Here is a 26,823-nt window from a genome sequence, read left to right as displayed (position 1 = left end):
AAAGGTATTCAACATCATTAGCCATCAGGGAAATACAAATTAAGATCACAATGAAGTATCACTACATACTTCTCAGAATAGCTAAAACTAAAAAGTAACGACAACACCAAGGGCTGACAAGGATGTGGAGACCGTGGGCCACTCATACATTGCTGCAGGGAACATAAAATGGTACAGACACCCTAGAAAACAACTGGGCAGTTTCTTTTAATCAAACAGGCACTTACCATACAACCCAGCAATTGAACTGTTAGGCCAGAAAAATGAAAACTTACATTCATGCAAAAACCTGTACATGAATATTCATAGCTGCTCTATTAATAGCCAAAAACTAGAAACAACCCAAATGTCCTTCAGCCGATGAATAATCAAATTGGGGTATACCATACCATGCAATACTACTGAGCAAAAAAAGGGAACAAACTACAGTTACACACAAACGTGGATCTCAGGGGAATTATGCTGAGTGAAAAAAGCCCACCTCAGAAGGTTATATACTAGATGATTCCATTTATACAATATTTTTTGAGTATCAAAATGATAGGAATGGAGATTAGTGATTGCCAGGGGTTATGAATGGTCAGGGAGGGGGGGACGGAAGGGTACAACTGTAAAGGTGTTGACAGAGAGAGCCCTGTGGTGCCAACAGTTCTTTATCTTGATCATGGTGGTGGTTAAAGGAAGCCACACATGTTATAAAACTGCATAGAACTATTTACATACATACATACAAAGAAGTGCTTATCAATTTGAGAGGTCTGAATAAGCTCTGTGCATTGAACCAACGTCTATTTCCTAGTTTTTGATATTGTACTATAGCTATGTAAGATGTAACCAACATGAGACCTCCCTATACCTGTTTCTGTAACTGTTTCAAAATAAAAAAACAAAACAAATATGGAAGTTTTTAGTTATCATGGTAATTTCAATTATTTACTGGCAAATCACTTGTAAGAAAAATTGATGTAAAGATGATAGCCTCTATGGAATAGGAAAAATGGAAAGCGTGCTGTGCCTAGTTCACATAAGTAGCAGCATTCAAAATTTTTTCAGTGTGAGCACTTTCAAAATTTTCCAGAATAAGGAAATAATTAATGCATCATTATACATCTGTTCAACGCAAATCTTAACAAAATACTGCATTGAGGGGCGCCTGGGTGGCGCAGTCGGTTAAGCATCCGACTTCAGCCAGGTCACGATCTCGCGGTCCGGGAGTTCGAGCCCCGCGTCAGGCTCTGGGCTGATGGCTCAGAGCCTGGAGCCTGTTTCCAATTCTGTGTCTCCCTCTCTCTCTGCCCCTTCCCCGTTCATGCTCTGTCTCTCTCTGTCCCAAATAAATAAATAAACGTTGAAAAAAAAATTAAAAAAAAAAAAAAAAATACTGCATTGAGACCTTTGCAAAGGTATTAACATTTGAACAAGTTTTTTCTCTTTTAGTGCTTCTGCTAATAAATTCAGAGGCATCAATCTTTTAGAGACCAAATGGATCTCAGGGATCTATAAATTGCCAACGACAGTTCCATGAACATAGTGTACCTCCAGAAAGAAGTCCATGAATGGTGGTATCATCCAAAGTACCTAGCAGCAGAAGTGAAGGATGGACATACTGGTATACTTTCACACATGAGGAAAAGTTTTGTTATAATTATAAGTTATGTGCTTATTTCACCAGAATACAACTATAATGATCACTTGCTTAAGACCACGCAAATTCTCATGTGCAACTGGATAAAAAAGTTACTTTGTCACAATGTCCATAATACTTAACTTTTCTTCCTTTGCCAGTTCTTGCTTTCCTTTGGTGTCTGCTTTCAGTAAAGAGCCTTTTGCTGCTGCTCTACAAGGCCGAGTTTCTAAATTGCTAGAGCCTACACCTGGAGCAAGTTCAAACATCCACTGAGCTCGAAACATCTGGAGTTGTGCCTAAGGAAGGAAAAAGTACTTTAGGATTCATTAAGGAAGAGTAGCTTAGCTCTGAACAATTTATCAACAGGTCCAACATCAATTTCCATATAAATAATAGAAGACTAGAAAACATGGTCTTTTAAGTTACTAATATCCATTCGACACGTTATCTTCTAAAATAATGTTCTGCTTAAATCTTTAAAAAAATTATGAAGAGTCACCCAAGTTTGTCTATATAGGAAAAATCTAATGGTACCAGAAAACCAAATTCTGTTGAGCTGAAAATAGAGGCCATCACCTAGGGGCTGAACTTTCAAACACTGAACATTTCAAACATTTCTAGCACCTAGGGGCTAGAAGCTTTCAAACATCTGTTTACCTGGAATACATCATCTACTAGATGTGAAAAGTGCTGTTAAAAATTCTCTAGTTGAACCTAAAACCTTTCTTTCAATAGCCATTCTCTTTTTTAAAAAGGAACTATTTTCTCTTATATATGTAATAGGAATGTTTAAACACAGAAAAAAAGTGAAGAAGTGGTAGACTGCTGTGCTGCCCAGATCCCTTTAGGAATGAAGGCACTGATGAGCCCACCTGCTGGGACTAATACAGAAACAGCCCCCAGCTAGCTGTCAGCCCTTTCAGGTATTGCCTCAGCAAGATCACACCCCTTCCCAGGCAATCCCTACCCAATGACTACCAATGGCTGTTAAGGCTCTGGTTCCTCCATTCTGAGAACTACAGAATTGACTAAGGCCAATTCTTCCCTCCCTCTCCCTTCCATAGGTGTTGATCCCAAAAGCACCCCCTAGTAAACCTCCCTCATCATAATCTCCACCTTCAAGTCTGCTCTCTGGGAACCCAACTGGCAAAGTCCCTCATCCCAAAGAAGACCATTATCAACAGGACTGTGTATATTATTCCTAGTTTTTTTTTGAAGAGGCATATATAAAAAATACATGTTTTTAAAATAATTTTTCTTGCCATTCTGTTTTAGTTCCCACCCTCCTACTTCTAACCCAAAACACATATACCTCTGACCTATAGAGTCTTTAGTAGCACTGAATGTCTATTAGATGACACATTTCATATAAGTTATTAAAGTTTTAAATTCAGTAAGATATATTTACCTAATTACAATGAACGTTTTTCTATTTCAGTGCACAAGGATTTACCCCATCCTTTTCAATGACTACAGTGTATTTCGCTGTTTGAATTCACCATTACTTAACACAAGTGATGGATATTTAGGGTTTTATTCAATTTTTTCATAAAACTGCTGTAAAAAACATTTTTGTACGTATGTATGTACTCAGTTTACTCACTATTTTCTTAAGATTAATTTTCTGCAATGTATGTTTTTCATTTTGTTCCATCTTGCTAGTCTGTCCCCCCAAAAAGTTGTAGAAGTTTATACGTCATGTGCACTGGTTAAGTGTTCTCCAAGACTGAACAACAATGGGCATTGTTCACCAATCTGATTGTTTTAAGAAAACACCAGTGTAGATCCAATTTGTATTTTAAAAACTATGAGACCAATAATCTCTTCAAATATTTAATAGCTATTTGTATTATTTTTCCATTAGCTATCCATTCATATCTATCTTGTGTCCCTCTTACTAATTTATAAGGATGTTCCATATACTGAGAGTGGGTATCAATCATCTGCCTATATGTGGTAAATAGTTTTTCTAGCTGATCATTTCTCTTGAATATATGTCTCTTCTACATATAGGTTTTAACTTTTAGGTGGTCAAATCCATCAATCTTTATAAGGTGATGGGTTTTGAGTTATGCCTTATATTTTGTTCTGTTTTTTTGTTTCTATTTTTAAGTAGGCTCCACACCCAGCATGGAGCCCAATGCAGGGCTGGAACTCACAACCTTGAGATCAAGACCTGAGCTGAGATCAAGAGTCAGACGCTTAACTGACTGAGCCACCCAGGCACCATGAGTTATGCCTTGTTTTGAACACTTTAAACTCATAAATCAAACTATATAACAGCAATTATTGTCATTTTCAACATGAGTACTCAGAATTTTCCAGAAGGAAACAATTAATGTATTATATATTTTGTTCAATGCAGAGTATTATAAAATACTGCATTAAGATCTTTGCAAATGTTAACATTTGAACAAGTTTTCCTCTTTTGGGTTTCTGTTAATAAACTGAGAGGCCAAGTGAAACTCCAGGGTCCATAAGTTACCAACAAGAGTTTCATGAAGATAGTGTACCTATAGGAAAGAAGCCCATGAGGAGTGGGGGTATCATCCAAAGTACCTAGAAGTAGCAGTAAGGGATGGATAAACTGGTTCTGCTGTTTGTGGAAGATGGTGAGAGGATCCTGAGCTCACCTCCTCTAATGGACACACCAAGACAACAAGTATATCTACTGCAATTAATTCTAAAAATGACCTGAAGATGCAGAACAGATCTTCCACAGCTAGTTGGAGAGAGAAGGCCACATTGAAAAGGGTAGGAAGAACAGAGACATAGCTGGAAACCAAATCCCCAGGATAATTAACCTCTAACAGGAGGGATATTGCAAGCACAGAGGAGCAAGGGGATCACCCCACAGCAAGCACTTCCAGCTCTGGGAAGATGAGTCCTCATAACATCTGGCTTTAAAAATCCTGAGGCCTTGTTTCCGATTCTGTGTCTCCCTCTCTCTCTGCCCCTCCCCCGTTCATGCTCTGTCTCTCTCTGTCCCAAAAATAAATAAACGTTGGAAAAAAAAAAATTAAAAAAAAAAATCCTGAGGCCTAACTCCTGGAGAGTTAGAGAGCTACTGGATGAGTCTCCACCCTTAAAGGGCCAGCACACTAAAAACCTTATCAGCAAATCGCACAGAAGCAGCACTTTGAAAGTGCCTAGGGTATGCATGAAAGTATTTATTATTATTAATTATTATTAATTATTAACATGGCCAGGACATGTGCCAAAGGTGCAGGTACCTGCAGGAGAGTTCTCCTGGAACAAAAGTGCTAATGGGTGCCATTTTTTTTCCCTCCCCCAGTCTGAAGAGCTAGAGACATGCAAGAAGCAAATTCTAACACTATCCGTCTCCCTTGTTAACACTTGTGTGCCCCGCAGCTCCATTTCCCTGTAGACCTCCCGACGAAAATAGTTACATTTTCTCTCGTCGAAAATAGCTACAGCCAGCAGGCAGCCCTGGGCAGGACCAGCACCCCTCCAAAGTGACTCCTATCGTGGGAATGGAGGGAGATACCCCACAAAAATAACACATCAATTCCTGCAGCCAGGATCTTAGCTGGCTGTGCTGGGAGAAGCCGTGCCCTTTGGTGTGCCTGTAGCTGTCAGTAGCAGTTAATTGCAGACAGCCAACATGAGGACTGACTCCACCAACTGTAAAGTCTATAGCAGCTACAGTCGGGCATCTAACAGCACCAAGAGCAAAACCCGTCCAGTGCACCTATAGCAAACAGCAGATTACTGAAACCAGATGGACCTGGAACAGTCCAACCTATCAGCATGCCCATATCAATCACAGCTCAGCCACAACAGGAGGGCACAAACAGCCCACAAAGAGGACATTCATGGGACTGCCTGGTTCTGGTGACCAGGGGATTGAGCTACAGAGCATCGCAGAACCTCTTCTATACAAGGTCACTACTTTTTTTTTAATGTTTTTTTTTTTCAGAGAGAGAGAGCGAGAGCGACAGCGAGAGAGAGAGCGCATGCGTACACACACACACAAGCAGGGGACGGGCAGAGAGAGGGAGACAGAGGATCCAAAGCAGGCTCTGAGCTGTCAGCACAGAGCCAGACACAGGGGTTCAAGCCCGCGAATTGCGAGATCATGACCTGAGGCAAAGTTGGATGCTCAACCGACTGAGCCACTCAGGCTCCCCAAGGCCACTACTTCAAGACTAGGACATGTAGCTGACCTACCTAACACAGAGAAACAGAGACAAAATGAGGAGACAGAGAAAAATGTCCCAAATGAGAGAACAAGACAAAAATCACGAAAAAAAAGAGCTAAATGAAACCAAGGTAAGCAATATGCCTAATAAAGAGTTCAAAGTAATGGTCATAAAGATACTCAACAGGGGCACCTCAACTAAGCGTCTGACTTCAACTCAGGTCATGATCTCACAGCTTGTGAGTTCAAGCCTCGCGTCGGGCTCTGTGCTGACAGCTCAGAGCCTAGAGCCTGCTTTGGATTCCGTCTCTGTCTCTCTCTGTCCCTCCCCTGCCCATGCACCATTTATCTGTCTCTCACATAAATACTTAGAAAATAAATAAAGATACTCAACAGACTTATAAGTGGATGAACTCAGTGAGAACTTCAACCAAGAGATAGAAAATATAAAATATAAAAAAGAATGAATCAGGGGTGCCTGGATGGCTCAGTCGGTTAAGCGTCCGACTTCAGCTCAGGACATGATTTCATGGTTCATGGGTTTGAGCCCTGCAGTGGGCTCTCTGCTGTCAGTGCAGAGCCTACTTCGGATCCTCTGTCTTCCTCTCTCTCTGTAGCCTCCACTGCTTGCGTGCACTCTCTCAAAAATAAACATTAAAAAAAAAAAAAAAGGACCAAAAAGAGCTGAAAAACTCAGTAACTGAAATGCAAAATACATTAGAGGGAATCAATAGCAGATCAGAGGACACAGAAGAATGGGTCAGTGATGTAATGAAAAGCAACCAAGCCAAACAGAAAAAAAGAAAAATATTAAAAAATGAGAATAGTTAAGGGACCTTTGTAACATCATCAAGTGTAACATTATTTGCATTATAGGGGTCCCAGAAGGAGACAGAGAGACATAAAACTTACTTGAAGAATAATAGCTGAAAGTTCCCGAATCTGGAATGGCAAACAGATATCCAGGTCGAGAAAGCACATATTGCCCCAACAAGATGAACCCAAGGAGGTCCACACAAAGACACATATTAAAAATGGCAAAAAGTAATGATGAAGAGAGAATCTTAAAAACATCAAAACAAAACAGTTACATACAAGAGAAACCCCGTAAGGTTATCAACTGATTTTTCAGCAGAAACTTTACTAGAGGCTAGAAGGGAGTGGCATGCTCTATTCAAAGTGCTGAAAGCAGGGGGGCCTGGGTGGCTCAGTCAATGAAGCCTCCAGCTCTTGATTTTGGCTCAAGTCATGATCTTGTGGTCATGAGATTGAGCCTCTTATCAGGCTCTGCACTGGGTGTAGAGTCTTCTCGAGATTCTCTCTCTCTAACTTGTCCTTTGCCCCTCCTGCACTCGTGCTCTCTCTCAAAAAAAAAAAAAAAAAAAAAAGCATTAAAAAATTAAAAATTAAAAAAAAAAGTGCTGAAGGGAAAAACCTACAACCAAGAATACTCTACTCAGCAAGGCTATTACTCAGAATAGAAGAGATAAAGAGTTTTCCAGACCAAAAAAGAGTTAAAGAAATTCATCGCCACTAAACCAGCCTTACAACAAATGTTAAAGAGAATCCTTTAAGTGAAAAAGGAAAGGCCATAACTAGAAGATATTGATAGAAAAAAAATGCACCAGTAAAAGCAAACATATAGTTAAGGCAGTAGATGAATCACTTATGAAGCCAGAATGGAGGTTAAACAATAAAAGTGATAAAATCAATCGTACCTATAAAAAAAATTAGTCATGGGATACACAAACTAAAAAGATGTAAAATATGGCATCATATGCAAAAAGCAGGGGACAGGGAATGAAGATTTAGTGCTTTTAAAAGTATTTGAACTTGGGGGGCCTGGGTGGCTCAGTCGGTTAAGGATCTGACTTCGGCTCAGGTCATGATCTTGCGGTTTGTGAATTCGAGCCCAACGTCAGGCTCTTTGCTGACAGTCAGAGCCTGCAGCCTGCTTCAGATGCTGTGTCTCTCCCTCTCTCTACCCCTCCCATGCTTATGCTCTGTCTCTCAATAATAAATAAATGTTAAAAAAAATAAAAATAATTTTTTAAGTATTTGAACTTATATAACTATCAATTTAATATAGACTGGCACAAACATAGGATATGATATACGAACCCCCTGGTAACCACAAATGAAAAAACCATAATAGACACACAAAAAATAAAGAGTAAGGAATCCAAACATAACATTAAAGAAAGCCATCAATCACAAGAGAGCAAGAAAACAGGAAAAAAGAGAGAAAATACAAAAACCCTAAAACAATTAACAAAATGGCAATAAGAATATACCTAACAACAAGTACTTTAAATGTAAATGGACTAAATGCTCTACCGAAAATACAGGGTGGTGAATGGATAAAAGGCCCACCACCTATATGCTGCCTACAAGAGACTGACTTACAAGAGACTCACTTCAGAGTCTGGAAGATGGCAGCAGAGTGGGAGGGCCCTAGGATCACCTCATCCCACAAATACAACTAGATAACTATCAAATCATCCTAAATACTCCAGAAATTGAGCCTAAGACTGACAGAACAAGCTCCACAACTATAAAGAAGAAGCCACACAGGAGAAAGTAGGAAGTGCTACAGACACAGTGTGGAAGATAAACAGATGGTGACCACTGCAGTGGGGAGGGACCCCCGGTTGTGGAGAAGGGCAAGAGGCAGACTAACAAACAGGGGAGAGCACAGAGTGGACACCTACTACCTAACTTGCTTATACCAAACCCCAGCACCCCATGCTCCAGAGAAATGGGTTCAAAATCAAATGGCCATCAACTTAATATAGACTGCTATATGCAGAAGAGGTTATAAATAAACCTAATGGTAATCAAAGATCAAAAACCACTAATAAATATATAAAGAATAAAGAGAAAGAAATCTAATATATCATTAAGAAAACCCACAAACCATCAGACAGACAAAAAAGGATCTGAAAAAAATCTTCAGAAACCACCAAAGAAAATATAAAATGGCAATAAATACTTATCAATAATTACTTTGAATGTCATAAACACTCCAATCAAAATGCACAGGGTGACAGAATGGATAAAAAAACTAGACCCATCGATATGCTGCCTACAAGAGATTCATTTGACACCTAAAGACACCTGCAGATTGAAAGCGAGGGGATGGAGAAACATCTATCATGCTAACAGATGTCAAAAGTAAGCTGGAGTAGCAATACTTCTGTAGGACAAACTAGACATTAAAACAAAGACTATCACAAAAGCAAAAGAAGGACAGTGCATAATATTAAATGGAGAATCCAAAAAGAAGATATAACAATTGTAAATATCTATGCACCCAACACAGAAGCACCCAAATACATAAAACAGATAATAAACATAAAGGAACGAATCAATAATAGAATACTAGGAGGGGACTTTAACACCCCATTTACACCAATGGACAGATTTAAACAGAAAATCAAAAAGAAAAAGATGGTTTTGAATGACACACTGGAACAGATAGACTTAACAGATATACACTAATATTCTATCCTAAAACAGCAGAATACAGATTCTTTTCAAGTGCACAAGATCTTCTGGGAAGATCACATATTACCCCACAAAACAAGACTCAACAAATGCAAGAAGAGTGAAGCCATACTGTTTCTGACCATAACACTATGAAACTAGAAGTCAACCACAAGAAAAAATCTGGAAAGACCAAAATACAGGGAGGTTAAATAACATAATACCAAACAATGAATGAATCAACCTGGAAATAAAAGAAGAAATTAAAAAGTACATGGAAACAAATGAAAATTAAAACACAACAGTCCAAAACCTTTGGAATACAGCAAAAGCAGTTCTAAGAGGGAAGTTTATAGCAATACAGGTCACCTCAAGATCTCAAATAAACAACCCAACCTTATAAAGGAGCTAGAAAAAGAACAAACAAAACCTAAAACCAGAAGGAAGGAAATAATAAAGATTAGAGCAGAAATAAATGTTATAGAAACTAAAAAAATAATAGAACAGATCGATGAAACCAAGAGCTGCTTCTTTGAAAACAAAATCCATACAACTGATAAACCTGTAGCCAGACTTATCAAAGAGAGAAAGAGAAAGAGAGAGAGAGAGAGAGAGAGAGAAAGGACTCAAATAAATACAACTGCAAATTGAAGGAAAGCTGAAAGAAATTTAATCAGTAATGAAAACCTTTCAACAAAAGTCCCAGAGCAGATGGCTTCATAGGCAAATTCTACCAAACATTTAAAGAGTTAATATCCATCCTTCTCAAACTGTTCCAAAAAATAGAAGAGGAAGGAAAACTTCCAAATTCATTCTATGAGGCCAGCATTACCCTGATAACACCACCACTAAAAAAGAGAAGTACAGGCCAATATCCCTGATTAACATAGATGCAAAAATCCTCAACAAAATACTAGCAAACTGAATCCAACAATACATTTAAAAAAAATAATTCACCATGATCAAGTAGCATTTAATTCTGGGTTGCAAGGGTGGTTTAATACTTGCAAGTCAATCAACATAATACATAATATCAATAAGAACCATGTAATCATTTCAATTGATGCAGAAAAAGCATTTGACAAAGTACCACACCCATTCATGATAAAAACCCCAACAAAATAGGTATAGAGGGAACATACATCAACATAATAAAGGCCATATATTAAAAACGCACAGCTATATATATATATGGTCAACTGATCTCTGACAAAGCAGGAAAGAATAGCCAATGGGAAAAAGACAGACTCTTCAATAAATGGTTTTGGGAAAACAGACAGCAACATGCAAAAGAATGAAAATGGACCACTTTCTTACATCATACACAAAAATAAATTCAGAATAAAGACCTAATGTGAGACCTGAAACCATAAAAACCCTAGAAAAGAGCACAGACAGTAATTTCTCTGACACTGGCCATAGCAACTTTTCTAGATAGGTCTCCTGAGGCAAGGGAAACAAAAGCAAAAATAAACTATTGGAAGACTCTGTCAAAATAAAAACCTGCACAGCAAAGGAAACAATCAAACTAAAAGGCAACCTACTGAATAGAGAAGATATCTGCAAATGACATGTTTGATTAAGGGCAAGTATCCAAAATCTACAAAGAACTGATACAATTCAACATCTAAAAACTAATCTAACTAAAAATAGGCAGAAGACATGAACAGACATTTTTCCAAAGACACACAAATGGCCAACAGACACATGAAAAGATGTTCAATATCACTCATCATCAGGGAAATGCAAATCAAAACCACGATGAGATATCACCTCATACCTGTCAGAATGGCACAAATCAACAACACAAGGTGTTGGCAAGGATGTGGAGAAAAAGGAATCCTCCTGCACTTCTGGTGGGAATACAAATTAGTATAGCCAATACGGAACACAGTATGCAGGTTTCTCAAAAAATTAAAAATAGAACTACCCTATGATCCAGTAATTGCACTACTGGTTATTTAACCAAAGAATACAAAAGTACTAATTCAAAGGGACACATGCACCCCTATGTTTATAGAAGCATTATTTACAACAGCAAAGATATGGAAGTAGCCCAAGTGTCTATAGATAGATGAATGGATAAGGAAGAAGTGCCATATATATACAATGGAATGTTATTCAGTCATAAAAAGAATGAAATCTTGCCATTTGCAATGACATGGGTAGAGCTGGAGAGTATAATGCCAAGCAAAATAAGTCAGTCAGAGAAAGACAAATGCCATATAACTTCACTCATAAGTGGAATTTAAGAAACAAATGAGCAAGGGGGGATAAAAGAGAGGGAGACAAACCCATAGAGAACTCTGAACTATACAAAATAAACTGATGGTTAACTGTTAACTATAGAGAACAAACTGATGGTTACCAGAAGGGAGATGGGTGGGGCATAGGTCTTGAGTACAATTGTCATATGGTGAGCAAAGGGTGATGTATGGAATCGTACACCCGAAACTAATATAACACTGTATGTTACCTTACTGGAATTAAAATAAAAACTGGAAAAAAAAAAAAAAAACCTATTTGTATTTTCCAAAGTTTACTTTATGTAATGGGACTAAACTGAGACTTTTTATGGGACTAAACCATAAAAAAAAATTTATTCAGCTATGAAAATGGTAACAAAACAGCAGCCAAGGTCCGAGAGCATTATCAGGTTTTAACTTTTGCATACAGTATTTAATGCACAGTAAATATTTTTTGTAATTTGTGTGACAGAAATATTTAGAGATAAACCAATCAAATGTAGTTTTAGTCAGAAAAAAAAAAAAGACTCGCTTCAAATCTAACAACACATACAGACTGAAAGTGAAGACAGAAAAATATATACCATGTAAACAGAAGCAGAAAAAAAAGCAATGCCTGTATCAGACAAAATAGACTTTGAAATAAAGATCGCAGCAAGAGACAAAGACACTACATAATAGTGTAAAAGGGATAAAAGAATCACTCTAAAAGGAGGATGTAACAATTATAAATACCTATGCACCCAATACAGGAGAACTTAAATACATAAAGCAAATATTAACAAAGAAAAAAATGGATGGTAACACAATAGTAGGGGACATGAACAATTCATTTACATCAATGGACAAATCATCCAGACAGAAAATCAATAAGAAAACCAACAAAAATCTATCAACACACTAGACCAGATGGACGTAACAAATATACACAGAACGTTCCAACCAAAATCAACAGAATACACGTTTTTCAAGTGTAAATGAAACATTCCCCAGGACAGAGGACATGTTAGGCCACAAAACAAGTCCCAATTTTAAAAGTTTGAGATGGTTACCAGAGAGGAGGTGAGTGAGAGGATGGGTGAAACAGGTGATGGGGATTAAGGAGTGCACCTGCTATAATGAGCATCCGGTAATGTATAGAATTAAATCACTATATTATACACCGGAAAACTATTACTGTATGTTAGAATTAAAAAACTAAAAAGTTTGAGATATCAAGCATCTTCTCTGATCACAACACTATGAAACTAGAAATCCATTAAAAGAAAAACACTGGGCAAACGACAAACACACAAAACGGCTAAATAACACCTTACTAGACAACCAATAAATCAACAAAGAAATCAAAGAGGAAATAAAAAAAATACATGGAGACAAATGCAAATAGAAAACACAATGGTCCAAATTCTTTGGGATGCAGTGAAAGTAGTTCTAAGAGGAAAATTCACAGTGATACAGGCTTACTTCAAGAAACAAGAAAAATCGGGGCGCCTGGGTGGCGCAGTCGGTTAAGCGTCCGACTTCAGCCAGGTCACGATCTCGCGGTCCGTGAGTTCGAGCCCCGCGTCAGGCTCTGGGCTGATGGCTCAGAGCCTGGAGCCTGTTTCCAATTCTGTCTCTCTCTCTCTCTCTGCCCCTCCCCCGTTCATGCTCTGTCTCTCTCTGTCCCAAAAATAAATAAACATTGAAAAAAAAAATTAAAAAAAAAAAAAGAAACAAGAAAAATCTCAAACAATCTAACCTTACACGTAAAGGAACTAGGAGAACAAAGCCCAAAGCCAGTACAAAGGAGGATATAATAAAGATCAGAGCAGATATAAATGAAATAGAGACTTAAAAAACAATAGACATGATCAATGAAACCAAGAGCTGGTCCTTTGGAAAAAAAAAAAGAGAGCGAGCAAGAGAGGGATAAACATTTAGCCAAACCCAAAAAGACACAAAGAGTCATCAAGTAAATGCAGAAAAGGAGGAGAAGATATTACAACTGACACCACAGAAATACAAAGAATTCCAAGACAATATTTGAAAAGGCATATGCCAACAAATGGACAACATAGAAGAAATGGATAAAGTCCTAGAAACATATAATCCTCCAAAACTGAATCAAGAATAGAAAATTTGAACAGATCAAATACCTTAACAAAATTGAACTGGTAATCAAAACACTCCAATGAACAAAAGTCCAGGACTAGATGACTTCACAGGTGAGTTCTATCAAACATTTAAAGAAGAGTTAATATTTAGTCTTCTCAAACCATTTCAAAAAACAAAGAGGAAGGAAAACTTTCAAATTTATTCTACAAGGCCAACATTACCCTGATACCAAAACCAGACAAAGACACCATCTCTGATGACCACAGATGTACAAATCCTCAACAAATACATTGAAAGGATCATTCACCACAATCAAGCGGAATTTATTCCAGGAATGCAAGCGTGGTTCAATATATGCCAATCAATCAATGTGAAACTTTACCCTAACAGGTATAAAAACCATATGATCATTTCAACAGATGCAGAAAAAACATTTGACTAAATTCAATACCCATTCATGATAAAAACTCAAGTGGGTTTAGAAGGAACATACCTCAACATAAAAAAGGTCATATATGACAAACCCACAGCTAATATCATACTCAACGGTGAAAAACTGAAAGATTTTCTTTTAAAGGAAAATCAGGAACAGGACAAGGACACCCACTCACCACTTTTACTCAACATAATCCTGGAAGTGCTAGTGGCAGCAATCAGACAAGAAATAAAAGGCATCCGGACTGGTAAGGAAGTAAAAACTGTCACTATTTCCAGATACATATAGAAAATCCTAAGACTCCACAAAAATTTTTTTTTGAAAAATGAATTCAGTAAAGCTGCAGGACACAAAACGAATATACAGAAATCTGTCACATTTCTGTACACTGAGAACAAAGTAGTAGAAAGAGAAATTAAGAAAATAATCCTAAATGGGATTATTATTATTATTAATTGCACTTGACAGAATACTAGGAATAAATTTAATCAAGGAGGTGAAAGAGCTATACTCTTTAAATTTTTTTTTAACGTTTATTTATTTTTGAGACAGAGAGAGACAGAGCATGAACGGGGGAGGGCCAGAGAGAGAGGGAGACACAGAATCTGAAGCAGGCTCCAGGCTCTGAGCTGTCTGCACAGAGCCCGACGCGGGGCTCAAACTCATGGACCGTGAGATCATGACCTGAGCCGAAGTCGGACGCTTAACCGACTGAGCCACCCAGGTGCCCCGCGATCTTGCTATTTCTGACAACATGAAATGGACCTAGGGAGTATAATGCTAAAAGAAATCACAGAAAGATAAATACTATATGATTTCACTTATATGTAGAATCTAAAAACAAAACAAATGAAAAGACAAGCAAACAGAACACAGAAACAGATTTATAAATGCAGAAAAGAAACTGGTGGTTGGCAGAGGGGACATGGGACAATGGGTGAAATGGGGATTTAGTACAAACTTCCAGGGTTGCCTGACTGGCTTTGTTGGTAGAGAATGAGACCCTGACCTGGGGGTCGTAAATTCATGCCCCACACTGGGTATGGAGATTACTTAAAAATAAAATCTTAAAAAAAGAAAAAACAGAAGTACAAACTTACAGTTAAAAAAAATAAGACACAGAGATGAAAAGTACAGTATAGGGAATACAGCCAATAATACTGCAACCAACATATGGTGATAAATCATTTAAAAAAAAAATCTGTAAGATAGCTTTAATTTGCTTATTCTGTAAACCAGTACGAAGGTATAGTTAAATTCAATGCAAATAAAAACCGATATATCTTTGTAAGTATGACCAATTTTTGCTCATGTATGGAAAGTAATGGAATAAGAATTAAATATACACTTGAAGAAACATGCCTGCAGATCTGTTTCAGCAGGGCTTTCATTTTCATCATCTCCTGCTCTGACAGTATCAGAATGACAATCTTCCTCAGCTTCTGCCTGAAGGGGAAAACAAAATAATCATCAGGAATATGCAAACATCAGTTTCCCTTTGTAATCCACATCTCCTTGAGTTACTTGCCCAGTGAAATATTTAGTTGCTTCTCTCTCATCTCCTTCACAGTTAAGTTTAATGATTCCAGTAGAATAAAATTCCATACTTCTTTTTAACAGTGCAGAATAAACAACTTTACTGGGCTCCAGTTAAAATGTTATGGTAGATGATTTAAAACAGCTCTGCTTCAGAAAATAACATTTAGTTGTAGCATAGAGTTCAGCAAATAGTTTTCTTTTCATCCAGCACTTAAAAGACCATTTTTAGTCCATAGGTAGATGCCCTTCCTTTTACACCACTGGCATGTTACTAATATGTGAATGCGACTTTTCTCTTATTATTTTAAATGTCCTGGGAAAGGTCATTAATTAAAGACATGTAATAGTGAATGTTTCTGTAAAGAAGCCTGTTCTGTCTTATAAACCCAGATTTATATATACTGGATTGATTTAAGTGGAAAAAAAAATGGGCTGGAATTACTGTGCAATGGTTTGGGGCTTAACAGAGGTCTCAGGTCAGTTTCCTTGCATTTTATCCTTTTATTCTCAATATATGTTTGCTAAGTTAAACTGAATCCTACTTTCCAGTGAAAATGAAATGCTTCCTCAGTTCAGTCTGTTAGCTAACAGGCTCAGTAGCAAATGGGACTTGCTTAACACTTCATGTGTTCAGTCCCACAATGTAGTAATAGGGGAAATGACCAGAGGGTTAGAAATTAGAATAAAACCTACTTAATTTCACTTGTTTCCAAGATGCAAGCTTTATAATTGTAAATTTTCACTGTAATTTGTTTCTAGGACAAAACACATTAACACAAATTTTTGAACTTGGCAACCAGACAGACTTGTACTACTTTACATCACAACATAAATAAGCCTCATTTCATATCTTATCTGTGGCAACCAGACTCAAAGCAGAGGTGACTTTAAGACTTGAACTAGTTAGTATATTGGAAAGTGCTGGGCACACCGCAAAGGATAAATTAATGAAGATATCAATGAAAGAGGCCAAGATTCTGAATTAATTTCCAGAAAAATGGAAAATGGAAGCATTAATGTATTGTCAAATATATTTTTTGGTCTCTTTAAGCTGGGAGCTTTTGTACTGATAGGAAAACCCATAATGAAGGACTTTGAATTTTTTTTTTGAATTAAAAAAATTTTTTTTATTTATTTTTTAAATTTACTTATTTTGAGAGAGACAGTGCAAGTGGGAAGGGACAGAGAAGGAGACAGCAAGGATCCCAGGCAGGCTCTGTGCTGCCAATACAGAGCCAAATGCAGGGCTTAAACTGAAGAAACTGTGAGATCATGACCTGAGGAGAACCAAGAGTCAGACACTTAACTGATTGAGCTACCCAGGTACCCCAGGACTTTGAATTTATAGACCCCATTGAGGAGCATCTTTCTATCCTTAAATAAGAGGCTGCTTTATCACTGTAAACACTAAGTGCAGCTAATGGGAGGGGACCTGAGCTCCCTCTGACATTCTCTTAGTAACTCAGCCTTCTAACTCTGGCCTAGCAGTCTTACTAAAGTGACTTCATTCCAGAGCTTCCCCTGCTCTCTCCAGCTCCATGCTCTTGCACATGCTGCTTGCTCTCTCCATATGGAATAACTTCTTCCTCACTTGGTAACTTCTCATCCTTCAAGGTTCAGTTCAGGGATCATCCCAGTAAGTCTAATCATTTGAACTGCCTTTGTTTCCCTACAACATTCATGCTTGTATCATAGCATTTAACAACTGTATTGAGATTATTTTTGTCTCTTTGCTACAGTCAGTGCATTGGGAACAGGATCAGTCATATTAGTAACCTTAGAGGGCCAAACACATTGCTTAAGTTGTAGAAAAAGCCTGTCCAGGCTTCACCTTTCACATCTGTGAAGAGAGGGTTGTTGGATTTGATAACCTCCGAGGTACTTTTTCATATGTGACATTTTATGATTAACAGTTTACCATAAATCGGGGCACCTGGGTGGCTCAGTTGGTTGGGCGTCCGACTTTGGCTCAGGTCATGATCTCACAGTCCATGAGTTCGAGCCCCACATCAGGCTCTGTGCTGACACCTCAGAGCCTGGAGCCTGCTTCAGATTCTGTGTCCCTCTCTTGCTCTGCCCTTCTCTCACTAGTGCTCGGTCTCTCTAAAAATGAATAAACATTAAAAATAAATAAATAAAAATTTTTACCATAAATCACCTTACAGGTCTGGTTATATTGGAGATCTAGTATCCGTTGGGGTCTAGCACCAATAGGAGCTCAAAAAAAATTGTTTGAATTAACAAAAAATGTCATGTGGACATACAGAGCATGTCTAAAGAATGAGGAAAAGAAACGGGAAATCTTTAATGCAGAAAGCATCTTCTCCCCTGAGTTCCTGCGTTGTTCTTGAATTCCGGTCCTTTATTACTTTGATATTGGCAGTATGATGACTATCAAATTTGGGGTTTTACTACATTTTGTCAACTCAAATACTACTTGAAATAAGTAGGTCCCCAGCTGTCACCCAGAGATTTTCATTTTATTTTTCCTAATTGAGTCAAGCTAAACATCACCTTTCACTTGAGTTGCTTATGTCTTCATCATTTTACTCCTGTTTTGCAGATGGGATTAATGAAATATAAAAAGTTAAGTGCTTGGGGTGCCTAGGGGCTCAGTTGGTTGGGTGTCCGACTTCCGCGCTCAGGGCTTGATCTCATGGTCCGTGAGTTTGAGCCCTGTGTCGGGCTCTGTGCTGACAGTTCAGAGCCTGGAGCCTGCTTCAGATTCTGTGTCTCCCCCTCTCTCTATCCCTCCCCTGCTCACACTGTCTCTCTCTCAAAAATAAATAAACATTAAAAAAAAAAAAAAAGTTAAGTGCTTAATCCTGGTCGGTCAGAGAACTATTCTGAAAGCTTAAGGGCATAATCAATTACTGCTTTTTCTATCATTCTGGTTAATTTAACAAAATAAATTCACCCATCCATTTATTTAATAAAACATCTGAGTGTCAGCTCATTAGTTTGGTATCATTTCACACCTGATTCATTCAATCCTAGTTAGTCTCTCAGATGGAAAATGTACTCAAAGCCAAAGAAAGGCAGTTCAGGGTAGAGACTACACATTCCAGCATGCAACAGTCCCATGGAATTTGCGTTGTCAATTTCTGGAGCTTAAGCCAGTCTCTCCATTTGGACCGCACTGACGCTGCTCAGGCCCTCACCGCTACGAAGAGAGACATAATCTCTCTGATCCCACACCGCCAGGACCGCCTGCCAACATCCTACCCATGGCACTTGATGCGTCACGGGGCAGGTGCGTCCTAAACCCAGGACTCCTTAAAGGACCTGAACGGCTTCTCCGGGGGTACTGCTTGCCGGAGGGGTAACAATCAACAAGTTGTCTCCGTTTGCCAAGGTTCCCCCAGCCAATTTCAGATGCTGCAACGGCTCACCTGAACCTACCCTCACTGCTTTTGATAAAATCCCTCGAGGGGCACATCCTGAGCAAACCAAAAAGAGGCATTCCTTTCTGTTGTCCTGCAAACCCGCTCTTTCTCACACCGGATCCCCGCTGCGGGGGGTTCAAGCAGGAGGGAACCCAAGGGAGCGGTCGAGGATGGTACCCGCTCCACTCCCTCTCAGGCCAAAGGCCCCACAATGGGTGGCGGCCGAGCAGCTCCTACTCCTCCCAGTCTCCACTTCCCGCTCTCTCGGGGCTCCTCCCAGGCCTCGCCCCTCCTTCACACCGCACTCCCACCTCGCAGTGTCCCTGTGAGCCCCCTCCCGGGTTACCATGCTGGCGAGGCGGCCGGCCGCCGTCGAGGGGCTCTCCGCACCCCCTCTGCACCGCTCCCCCGAGGAGGTGTGCTGGGTGTCCGGGTGTCTACTCCTGTCCGTCCGCTTCAACAGGGCTTAGCAGAGTTCTCGGTCGGAGAAGCGCACCAGGCAGCGGCAGTAACTGCGGGCCCGGCGTACGGCAGCCATCTTCGCAGGGCAGGGGGCCAGATCCGGGCGCGCTAGAGCGACGGCCGGGAACTCGCGGAGCGGAGGGACGCCCGCTGCCAGCGGAGGCCGAGGACCGAGCGAGCACCAGAGCGTCGACGCTGCTGAAAACCCCGGACGCCGCGGAGGAGCTGCCCCCTCTACTGCGGAAACCTGTGCGGACGCACCGAGCATGCGCAGTGCCGCTGCCGCTTGCGTGCGCCTCACGACTCCCTGGCCTCGAGCGCGCTCCCTAGTGGAGGGGTAGGAGGTGTGCGCGAGGTCGCCTTGGCAGTCAGATCACCAATTTGCCGACTTCGAATTCAACCTATGTATTCGTCTCAGTGACCACTTATGCAAACTTGAACAAGCATTATATCAAAAATGTTTATAACTCAAATCTAGGGTTGAGACCTTAAGGTAAACATCCCTTCAGGAGCATCGAACTTGGTGCTCAGGAAAGTCGCTACACGCTTTTTGGGGACTCTGGTTCGAGTCCTACGCCAGGATTTCAGGGAAACGGAGAAACCCCACTGCAGTCACAGGCTGTAATAATGGCTAAACTTTTTGCAAGTACGTACTTGGAAGTTCAGGAAAAGATAAGCTTAGTATTGAAGCAGGGCGAAAGAATGCCACGGCAAGACTTGCCTTACTACAAGTGTCTCCGTTTGCATCCCATCATGCAAGAGGGGAGAAAGACATTGAGACTCCTAAGGCCCTGAAACCCGAGTCCAGAGGAGACGGAGCCCGCAATGTACTCTGGGGTTTGTAGTCCGCTGTGCCGCGTAGAGCGTCGGAACTTATCCGCAATACGAGCCCCACCTCTTAAAGCCCAAACACCTGACTTTGTTTTCTCACAAGACACTCCTTTATCGGGCGATTTGTTATTTTGCCGCACTTTACATTGTTTTAAATACGGAAGTTTGCATGCTTTGTAAAAACCTACACTCTTACAGCCCCTTACCTTCATTTGGCAAATGTCTAGTTTCTACTAGTTAGATAACTGACAGTTATCAGGTTTCCAAGAAGCTAGTTCAACGAACCCACAGTTTAAATCTCTTATCCATTATTTTATTCTGGAGATCTTAGACATGCAGTACATCTTTGGCAGAAAAATAGGGGCAAAAAAAGGGGGGTGGCAGAATGGTGAGCTACAATAAGGAAGACCAACGGCTATCTTTTAATATTAGGACCTACCATCCTTTGGATGTGTAAGTTTTTATTTCCACCCTAAATCAGCTACCTAGAAAAAGTACCTTCATGTTTAACGAAGGCCAAAATTTTTAATAGTTTTTAATTTTTAAAGGAAACTTAAATCTTTTAAAGATGACTTTCTTCTCAATGACTTCTTTAAATTGATTTTGCAGTTTAAATAGGAAGGGGGGAGATCAGATGTAAGGATTTGTAATCAGAGAAAGTGATATATGTGACTCATGAATGCAAAAGATTAGTTTCACAAATGAAAAATGAGGCATTGAAATATTTTCAGAACTAATCTATTTCATCAAACATGTTGAATGCTAATTTAAGATCTCTTGGTCAATTAATTCAGATTTCTATTCTAGCTAATAAATAAAGCTTAATAAAATATACCATTTGTAACGATAAATTAAGCAGCTATTTTATTAAAATGCTGTTGTTTCAGTTACTAAATTTTCTATTTTATATCAGTATCCACTGTATCCATTAGACCTCAGATTTGTATTATCTTATATTATACTTACAGGGTTATAATTTTCCTGACCCAAACCATTTACTAGCTCAGTGGACCCTTGTTAAAGGTAGATCAAGACTGTCTCTCTTTTTTGCTGGGTAGACTTGCTTGGACAACTGAACTTGACTAAAACTGGTAATTTTAGGTATTTTAAAAATCACTTTTCATGGGAGCAGCATACAATTTGTTAGGCTACCCTTCTTATCCCCCTATCTTTTCATTGATAATGACTTTCAATTTTCATTTGCCATATGGTTTGGGTATTATATAGGTAAACACAAAGATAGATAAATGTTACACGTTTTCCAAGTGGCCAGATGATCCTTTCCCAGTTGGGATAGGAAGTCTTGTATCTTGTGGGTTTCTTCAATAGGAGGAAGAAGAGAGAGGGATTCAGACCTTTGTTATAGATTCTATTAGGAAAAAACAATGCCTTGAGTTCTTAGAATTCAAACATAAAAAGAGAAAATTGATATGAAGATGAGCTGGAGAATTTAAAACTCAGAAAGATCCACAATGTGGATCAGTTGCTGTATTGATTAAAATTGTGTTGTTCAGGGCAGTATGGTTCCCTGGACCAGCAGCATCAGCACCAGAATTCTGGGGATGAGCCCAGCAATCTGTTTTCACAAGCCTGCCAGGTGATTCTGATGCCTCCAACTAAAGTTGCTCCCTCCTGCAGTCGACTAGTTCTGAAAAATGTAGTCTTGGGGCAATTATGTAACTTTAAATTGGGAAGGGGGGAGGAGAAGGCTTGAAGCAGTTTCTTTTTTCAAGTCGCTTCAGAACCAGCCTTTATGTGGATGATTTAAGGTAATGTCTACAATATAATTTATGACACAAGTGACTGTGTTTAACACACAAGTGTGTTAGATTACATATAACTAGTTACATGCAGAATACAATTGTTGTATGAATCATATCTAGTGTTTCCCACCTGGATAACAATCCAGCCTTTCAAAGTAAAGTTGCTAACCGTATAAAAACTCTTCAAGTTCAAATGAACGCTAACAAGCAACCCGTTGCGTTTTTATTTCAAAATATTTTTTATTGCTGTAAAGTATAACACAATCTGCCATCTTAACCATTTTGGAGTGTACATTTCAGTGGCACTGATTTCATTCACAATGTCGTGCATCCCCGGTTATGTTCTTTTAAACCGGGTAAACGTTTTCACCATGATTACCTGTAATGAAGTGTTCTCAGAACCTGTGTCCACGGCCTTCGTTTTTAAATCTTGACCCCTGATGCACAGACGTGCAACAAGGAGAGCGTGTGGAGCTGGGGGGGGGGGGGGGGGGGGGATGCTCACGGGTGGTCAGCGGACCGCAGGGATCCCTGGGCTTGGTCCGCCCCGGCGAGGAGCGCGGCGCGGCACCTCGGCGCCCCCGGGCTGCCTGGACGCGGCGGTGCAGGGACGCGCAGGGCCAGCGAGGGGAGCTGCAGGGTAACTTTTCCCAGGGAAAGCGGCCGGTCGTCCCCACTAGAAGCCTCCCTGCCTTTTGTTTGTTTTCCAGCCGGAGGCTGGAGAGCGGCCGGGTTCCTGCTGCTCCACCATGCGCCGCGCGGCCCGTGCGACTCGCCGGACCTCCCGGGCGTCCCTATACGGACCGCTCGGGCTGTCCTAGCAGGGATCGCCCCTACCCCCAGTTCCCGATCCGGCTGCTGCGCCCCAGTCGCCGAGGAACTGCGCTCACCGCAGGGGCGGGCCCCCGCCTGTGTTCGCGGCGCCAGTAAGTGGGGCCGGGGATTTAGGGGCTTCTGCTAGGCGACCTGTCACTGGGGATGAAGGAGTGGAACTGCGGAGGGACCCCGGCGCCGGGGCCTCAGCGAGGGGCTGGAAGGAGAGGGAGAGGCTAATGGGCTGTAGTTTCTCTCCGCGGTCATGTGGCTCTTTCCCTCTTGGCATGGAAACTCCGGGTTGTTCCGACTCTGGAAGATTTTGATGGGTGTTTACCTTTCGGTGTTAAAGAGAGAAAAGACCTTGCCCGATTTTAAGCCTCTTTAGTAGGATGTGGGGGACTTGCTGTTGGAATTTTCCTGACTAGGCCTATGGCTGTCCCACAAGGGGGTCTGAGCCAGAATCTTCACACATTTATGTGCAACCATTTTTCACTGGGTTTCTTTCTGCTCTGATTTCTTCTTACTAACCTGAGTAGATATTAGGAGAAGGATGTTGAAGGATTTTCCAGAGCAACCGTTTCTTTTGTAATACACCTTTTAAAGGCTGACTTTGACACTAACATAGAGGGCTTTTACTTTAAAGTAGTTGAAAACGTCATTCTGCAGAAAAGAGTACTCATTTCTACTTATAATTAAGTAAAGATCTGCTTTTGCTAAAGCTGGGCCAGGCTGAGAGAATACTGCCTTGAATTTTGCATGCAAGTCTAGATTTCTCCAAGGTATTGTTTTTTTATTTTGGCCTGTAACACTCTTTGTAGCAATAGAAGTTTGATAGCTACAGTTTTCATGTCTCATTTTCCAGTGAGTAGGCTTTCAGGATGTGCCCCAACAGTGAATTGTACTCTTGCTGAATGTAAAATTAAAATGAGCTTGAAATTTGTGTAGTCAACATGTAAATTATTAAGAAGAATTTGTGTCTGAACCATATGCTAGCTGTACTAGGAGTTAATGTATGCATAAATATGCACATTTGAAATAGTTTCTGGACAAAGCGCTGTGATTTGGTAAAGAATCTTTAATGCCTTCCTATCTATTTGAGGATCACTAATTGTAAAATACTAGGAAGTGGGTATAGAAATGAAAGCATTGCTGTGATCCTCTATTTAAAATGATATCCTGTACCACTGCCCCCTCCGTAAGATATATGGCCCACTACAGTGACCTTGCCCACTTTTTGTTTTCCTCTGTCCACTTTGCCTTGCCCTCCTCCAAAGTCAGGAGTGGGCAGCCACATTTCTTAATGAGATCAGTTTCGTTTTAGATGATGGAGGGATGTGTTGGAGGGTTGATGGAGCCTGTCTGAGGAGGCAGAGGTCTATGCTCCTTGCCAGGGGAACTCAGCATTTAGCCAGAGAAGTGGTTTTTCTCACTGATATTTCTTACCTACAGACAATGCATAAACGAGTTGCCAGGATAAAGAACAGGTCCTTTGGGGTTTTGTTGACTGTTCAACATCATCAAAGCTCTTTTTATACTTTCATTGTTTTATTCGTAGCACTTTTTGAGGTTCCCAGTAAAGGTGAAAATCATGTCAGTCTTGAACCTTTGGAATTATCTTTATCTTTTCCTTCATTTCCTTCAGCCTCTGTATCAGTGAGTCACCAAGACCTTTGAAATGTGATTTGTTCAGATCCCTCCCTCCATGTTGTTATCCAGAACCTCACCCTTCCTCTCCTGAAGACTGGAGCAGTCACTTAGCTGGCAGTCCAAGCAAGCCTGGCTCTTAGTAAGTCCTCAGTAAATGTTTGCTGAATAAACCAATGAATGAATGAATGAGATGCTCCCCTTTCTGGTCTCTTCAGCATTTGCAGTCCATCTAATTTTTTTTAACTATCACTTCGACTCTCTCCTTGCCTTGCAACCTTCAGTTCCTCTCCATTTGCTATCTCAAATAATTTGCCTGATTTTTCAAGACTTTCATAATCAGGCCTCACCCCTCCTATCTAAATCCTATTTTCAGTTCACTGTAGATCCGTGTGCTCTGTGCAGTTTGGTCTTGCTGTCCTGCTAAGGGGGCCAGGCTCATTCCCACTGCAGTGTCAAGGCTCACACTGCTCTCCTAGGAACTCCCTCCCTCCTCCCCACTCTCCCATGCAAATCTTACCCATCCTCTGAGGAGGAGACCAGCTCTCCTTCTTACCTAATGTCTTCTCTAGCTACTCACTCCTCTTCTCTTTCTTTAAAGTCTTAAGATTCTTGTTTGTTAATTCTTCATTATATTGGCTGTATTGATCTCTAATTGGTTTAGGTTATTTTAAGCCTCTTTAGGGCAGAAGCCATAGTTTACGTGTGGTGATGTGGTGTCCTGAGCTTTGGAGTCAGGCAGAATTGAGGTCAGGGCCTGACTCCACTTATTACTCACGTGGCCTTGTGGGATACTCCTAGCATTTGAAAGGGGAAATGCCTTCCCCAGCATGTGGTGGTGCAAAGATGCCCTATGGCGCCTCAACAGTGCCTGACATACACCTAACTAAAATCTGCCCATCCCTCACAGTGACTCAAAGGGTCCTGAACATGTAGCACCTATTTGGTAGGTATCTGTTGACTGGCTTGTAGTAGACTACAAGTCATGGCTCAGAGGACACGGAGACCACGCGGTGAATCCTCCGTGAGTGTTAGCCTGCCCTTACTTAACATGGCTTGAGCTGAGGTTATCCCTGGCTGCAGCTCTGCTTCTGGGATCTGTTGCTGTTTTTCCATCTGAACCTTGCCAGGAACACTACTGCCTTCTCGTTTGTTTGTTTGTTTGTTTTTCTCTCACAGCGTCTCTTGCGGAAAGGGCCTCCGTTTCATTTTGCAGGACCTTGCTGAGTTGGAGTGTATCTAGCCCTTCTTTTTTTCCTGCATGTGGGGTATGTATGAGTGTCTCTATTTACGGCAGGACTGCTTGCATGGTGCTTTCTTGGCAGAATTCTGGGTACAGTGACCCTTCTGTGGATGTTGACCCGTCAGCCTGTGAGTAGGGTCTCACTGAACTGTAAATTCTCTCATTGGCAGGCTTTGCCAACCACAGCATCCTGAGACGGGCCCTATGAGTAGAGAATTAGAAGGACCTCAGATGTGGTTGATGTGGTTGGCTGGGATTGTGCACAGAGGTGTGCACGGGATGACTGACACACACACACGTGTTGTTTGGGGGTTACGGTGCAACTGTATCATAGGTTGTGACTGTGCTCACCTTGAAACAGTTCTGACTTTCTTATCAATACACAGGTGTTCTAGAAAGTTACCTTATAAAAACAGTTGGGTAAAGCAAACCATTTTGTGGGGCAAATTGCATTCAAATGCTGTGTGTTTATGGCAGGAAGAAATCAGAAATGTCTTTACTTGCAGCCAAAGAAATGAAAGAAGAAACACAGGTCTTCTCAAGATGGTAAGGAAAGTTGATGTGGGCATTCACACTCAATCCCTCTGCTCCTGGTGAGGTGCTGTGTGATGCTGGGAAAATACTACTATTCAGCTGATCCTAGGGAAGTACTCAGTCCAAGCGGAAAGCTTCCATTCCTGATTTCCTTGCAGGGAAACTGAAATGTCCTTGCACAGTGAATAAGTGCCTGACTCGCTGCTTTGTAAGTCGGGAACCTTCATAGAAAGAGTGCTTGTGGTGGGGCTCACCTGTGCAGGTGGAATCAAACCCTATGTGTGTTGACCTGTGAAGTTGTCTCAGAGTTTGAAGAAAGCACATCTTTGGAAGTCTGCCTCCTTTTTTTAAGTACGTGGTTCAGGATTAACAATATATACTTTCTACAAAAGGGGAAATGGGGAGCATTTGATATATCATTAATAAATTCTTAAAACACTTCTTATATTCACACAGTAAAAAGTATGCTACTCTGGAGCACCTGGATGAGTCAGTCAGTTGAGCATCCGACTCGATTTTGGCTTATGTCATGATCCCATGGTTGTGGGATC

The 26,823-nt window shown here is 40.5% G+C and overlaps 2 protein-coding genes across 2 annotated transcripts in view; one reads left to right on the top strand and one right to left on the bottom strand.

The window, feature by feature from the left end:
- The window catches only part of FBXO9 (F-box protein 9), a 44,654-nt gene extending 24,967 nt beyond the window's left edge, over window positions 1-19,687 (bottom strand). Inside the window, exons 1-3 of the mRNA XM_043591657.1 lie at window positions 19,326-19,687; window positions 15,417-15,500; window positions 1,768-1,923 (exon numbers count right to left, since the gene is read on the bottom strand). Of these exons, the coding sequence (XP_043447592.1) occupies window positions 1,768-1,923; window positions 15,417-15,500; window positions 19,326-19,328 (243 nt within the window). The 5' untranslated portion in view covers window positions 19,329-19,687. The remainder of the gene's footprint in view (window positions 1-1,767; window positions 1,924-15,416; window positions 15,501-19,325) is intronic.
- A 3,022-nt stretch (window positions 19,688-22,709) lies between these two features.
- CILK1 (ciliogenesis associated kinase 1) overlaps window positions 22,710-26,823 on the top strand; it is a 59,646-nt gene continuing 55,532 nt past the window's right edge. Inside the window, exon 1 of the mRNA XM_043591655.1 lies at window positions 22,710-22,961. The gene's annotated coding sequence lies outside the window, so the exon portion shown is untranslated. The remainder of the gene's footprint in view (window positions 22,962-26,823) is intronic.

Source organism: Prionailurus bengalensis, chromosome B2, assembly GCF_016509475.1.
Source record: "Prionailurus bengalensis isolate Pbe53 chromosome B2, Fcat_Pben_1.1_paternal_pri, whole genome shotgun sequence".
NCBI lineage: Eukaryota > Metazoa > Chordata > Mammalia > Carnivora > Felidae > Prionailurus > Prionailurus bengalensis.
The sequence above is the reverse complement of the archived record's forward strand: the minus strand, read 5'-3'. Positions and strand labels throughout refer to the sequence as shown.